At 35.6% G+C, this 2464-nt stretch overlaps 1 protein-coding gene across 1 annotated transcript; it reads left to right on the top strand.

Annotated features, from left to right (window-relative positions):
* The first annotated feature begins 893 nt into the window (after window positions 1–893).
* Window positions 894–1829, top strand: LOC109558743 (olfactory receptor 6C68-like). Its single transcript, XM_019960074.2, has one exon. The coding sequence runs from the start codon at window positions 894–896 to the stop codon at window positions 1827–1829; it is 936 nt and encodes a 311-aa protein (XP_019815633.2).
* Window positions 1830–2464: the final 635 nt, after the last annotated feature.

Genomic DNA, 2464 nt, shown 5'->3' with positions numbered 1-2464 from the left:
AAAAAGACAGAGATTCGCATTGTGAGTTATGGTCACCAACAGATGACAATGCACTGCCCAAGAGGGTATCAGTCTTCCATCAAGTTTTATCTACCCTGAGCCTCAATTAATATTCCTGTCTGTGATGGGGGTCTGTCAGCTGTGGACACTTCACCCAGTCGACTAGATCAATAGTAGCAGAAGACAGGATTTACTTGCTGAGAAAAAAGTGGGAAAGACATTGTTCAAAGCTTTGTGAAATAAGTTAAACAGAGAAAGAAAAACATCCTATGCTGTCAACTATATGTGGAATCTAAAAAAAAAAAAACTTCTAAAAATATAAAATTGGACTGTAATTCAAAAGTTGACTTCAGTTTAGTCGTTCAGTCATGTCCAACTCTTTGCAACCCCATGAACCGCAGCATGCCAGGCCTCCCTGTCCATCACCAACTCCCAGAGTTTACCCAATCTCATGTCCATTGAGTCCGTGATGCCATCCAAACATCTCATCCTCTGTCATCCCCTTCTCCTCCTGCCCTCAATCTTTCCCAGCATCAGGGTCTTTTCAAATGAGTGAGCTCTTCACATCAGGTGGCCAAAGTATTGGAGTTTCAGCTTCAACATCGGCCTTTCCAATGAATATTCAGGACTGATCTCCTTTAGGATGGACTGGTTGGATCTCCAAATTCACATTTATAAAATAATTTCCTTTGGTCATTATGTATAAATAGACTGGGTGGCTCAGCTCACTGTAAAATAGGAAATGTATCATTCAAATCAACAAGTAAAAACCATGGATGCTGGATGAGCCAAATAAGCACGAGAGTGTTCATTATTGGCTGATGTCATTGAATTCTGCAGTTCAAACATTTCTGACATTTACAAGTAGGTTTGGCAAAATCCAGGAGTCAATAATGAGAAACCACACCACTGTAACAGTATTCATTCTTCTAGGACTGACAGAAGATCCTCAGTTGCAAGTTTTGCTTTTTATTTTTCTATTTCTCACCTACATTTTGAGTATAACTGGTAATCTGACCATCATTACCCTAACATTGGTAGATCCTCACCTTAAAACACCCATGTATTTTTTCCTCCAAAATTTCTCTTTCTTAGAAATCTCATTTACAACCTCCTGTATTCCAAGATTCCTATACAATATATCAACTGGGGACAGAACCATTACTTATAATGCATGTGCGATTCAATTATTTTTTACATATCTTTTTGGAGTAACTGAATTTTTTCTCTTGGCGACCATGTCATATGATCGCTATGTGGCCATCTGCAAACCCTTGCATTACATGACAATCATGAGCAACAAACTGTGCAAAACAATGATTATCTGCTGCTGGATGGTGGCACTTATGACTATCCTCCCACCACTCAGCTTAGGTTTTCATCTGGAATTCTGTGATTCTAATGTCATTGATCATTTTGCCTGTGATGCATCACCTCTCCTGAAGATCTCATGCTCAGACACATGGTTAATTGAGCAGATGGTAATAGCCTGTTCTGTACTGATCCTCATCATCACTCTCATATGTGTAGTTTTCTCCTATATATACATCATAAGGACAATTCTAAAATTCCCTTCTCTTCAGCAAAGAAAAAAAGCCTTTTCTACCTGTTCTTCCCACATGATTGTACTTTCCATCTCTTACGGCAGCTGCATCTTCATCTATGTCAAACCATCTGCAAAAGAGGGAAATATTAACAAAGGTGTGTCACTGCTTATTTCTTCCATATCACCAATGCTGAATCCTTTTATATATACTTTGAGGAATAAGCAAGTTAAACAAGCCTTTAATAACTCACTGAAAAAAGCTGCATTTCTCTTAAGAAAGTAAAATAAACATGTTGATAAATCAACTGAAAGGATACACATCTATCTTATCATTTACATAAAGCCAAGAAACTATATTGTAACTTCTTAGCTTATAACCAAGCAGATTGATCTCAGAACCATTTAATCTTTAATTTCCCCTTCCATTCTTATACTAAACAACTAATTATTGAATATTGCTTTATGAGAAACAAAATATTTCACTCACAATTCTTTAATGAGACCCTACCATGATCAAGTCATTCCTTTTACTTCTTTAAGTGATTTTCCCAGATATTTCATAATATTGGTATAGGGGGGAAGCCATTTTTACTGAATTATAATTGATATACAGTATTTATTACTTTCAAGTGTACAACAAAATGATTTTATATTTTTATACATGGTAAAATCATCACCACAATATGTCTAGCTACAATCCATCTGGTGATTCTCCAGATATCAACATATTAATAAGGGAAGATTATGAGGAATGTTAAACCAATATAGTCAAAAACTTAGATGAAATAGAATAGTTAGTTAAAAGATAAAATTTGAGAAGTGACCCAAAAGTAAACAGAAAATATGGGTACTTTTCAATTTTAGTAATTGAATTAATATCTAAAAATCTTTTCCCAAAGAAAACATCAAAATCATATT

Source organism: Bos indicus, chromosome 5 (genome assembly GCF_029378745.1).
Source record: "Bos indicus isolate NIAB-ARS_2022 breed Sahiwal x Tharparkar chromosome 5, NIAB-ARS_B.indTharparkar_mat_pri_1.0, whole genome shotgun sequence".
Taxonomy (NCBI): Eukaryota; Metazoa; Chordata; class Mammalia; order Artiodactyla; family Bovidae; genus Bos; species Bos indicus.
This window is presented reverse-complemented; position numbering and strand designations above follow the sequence as displayed.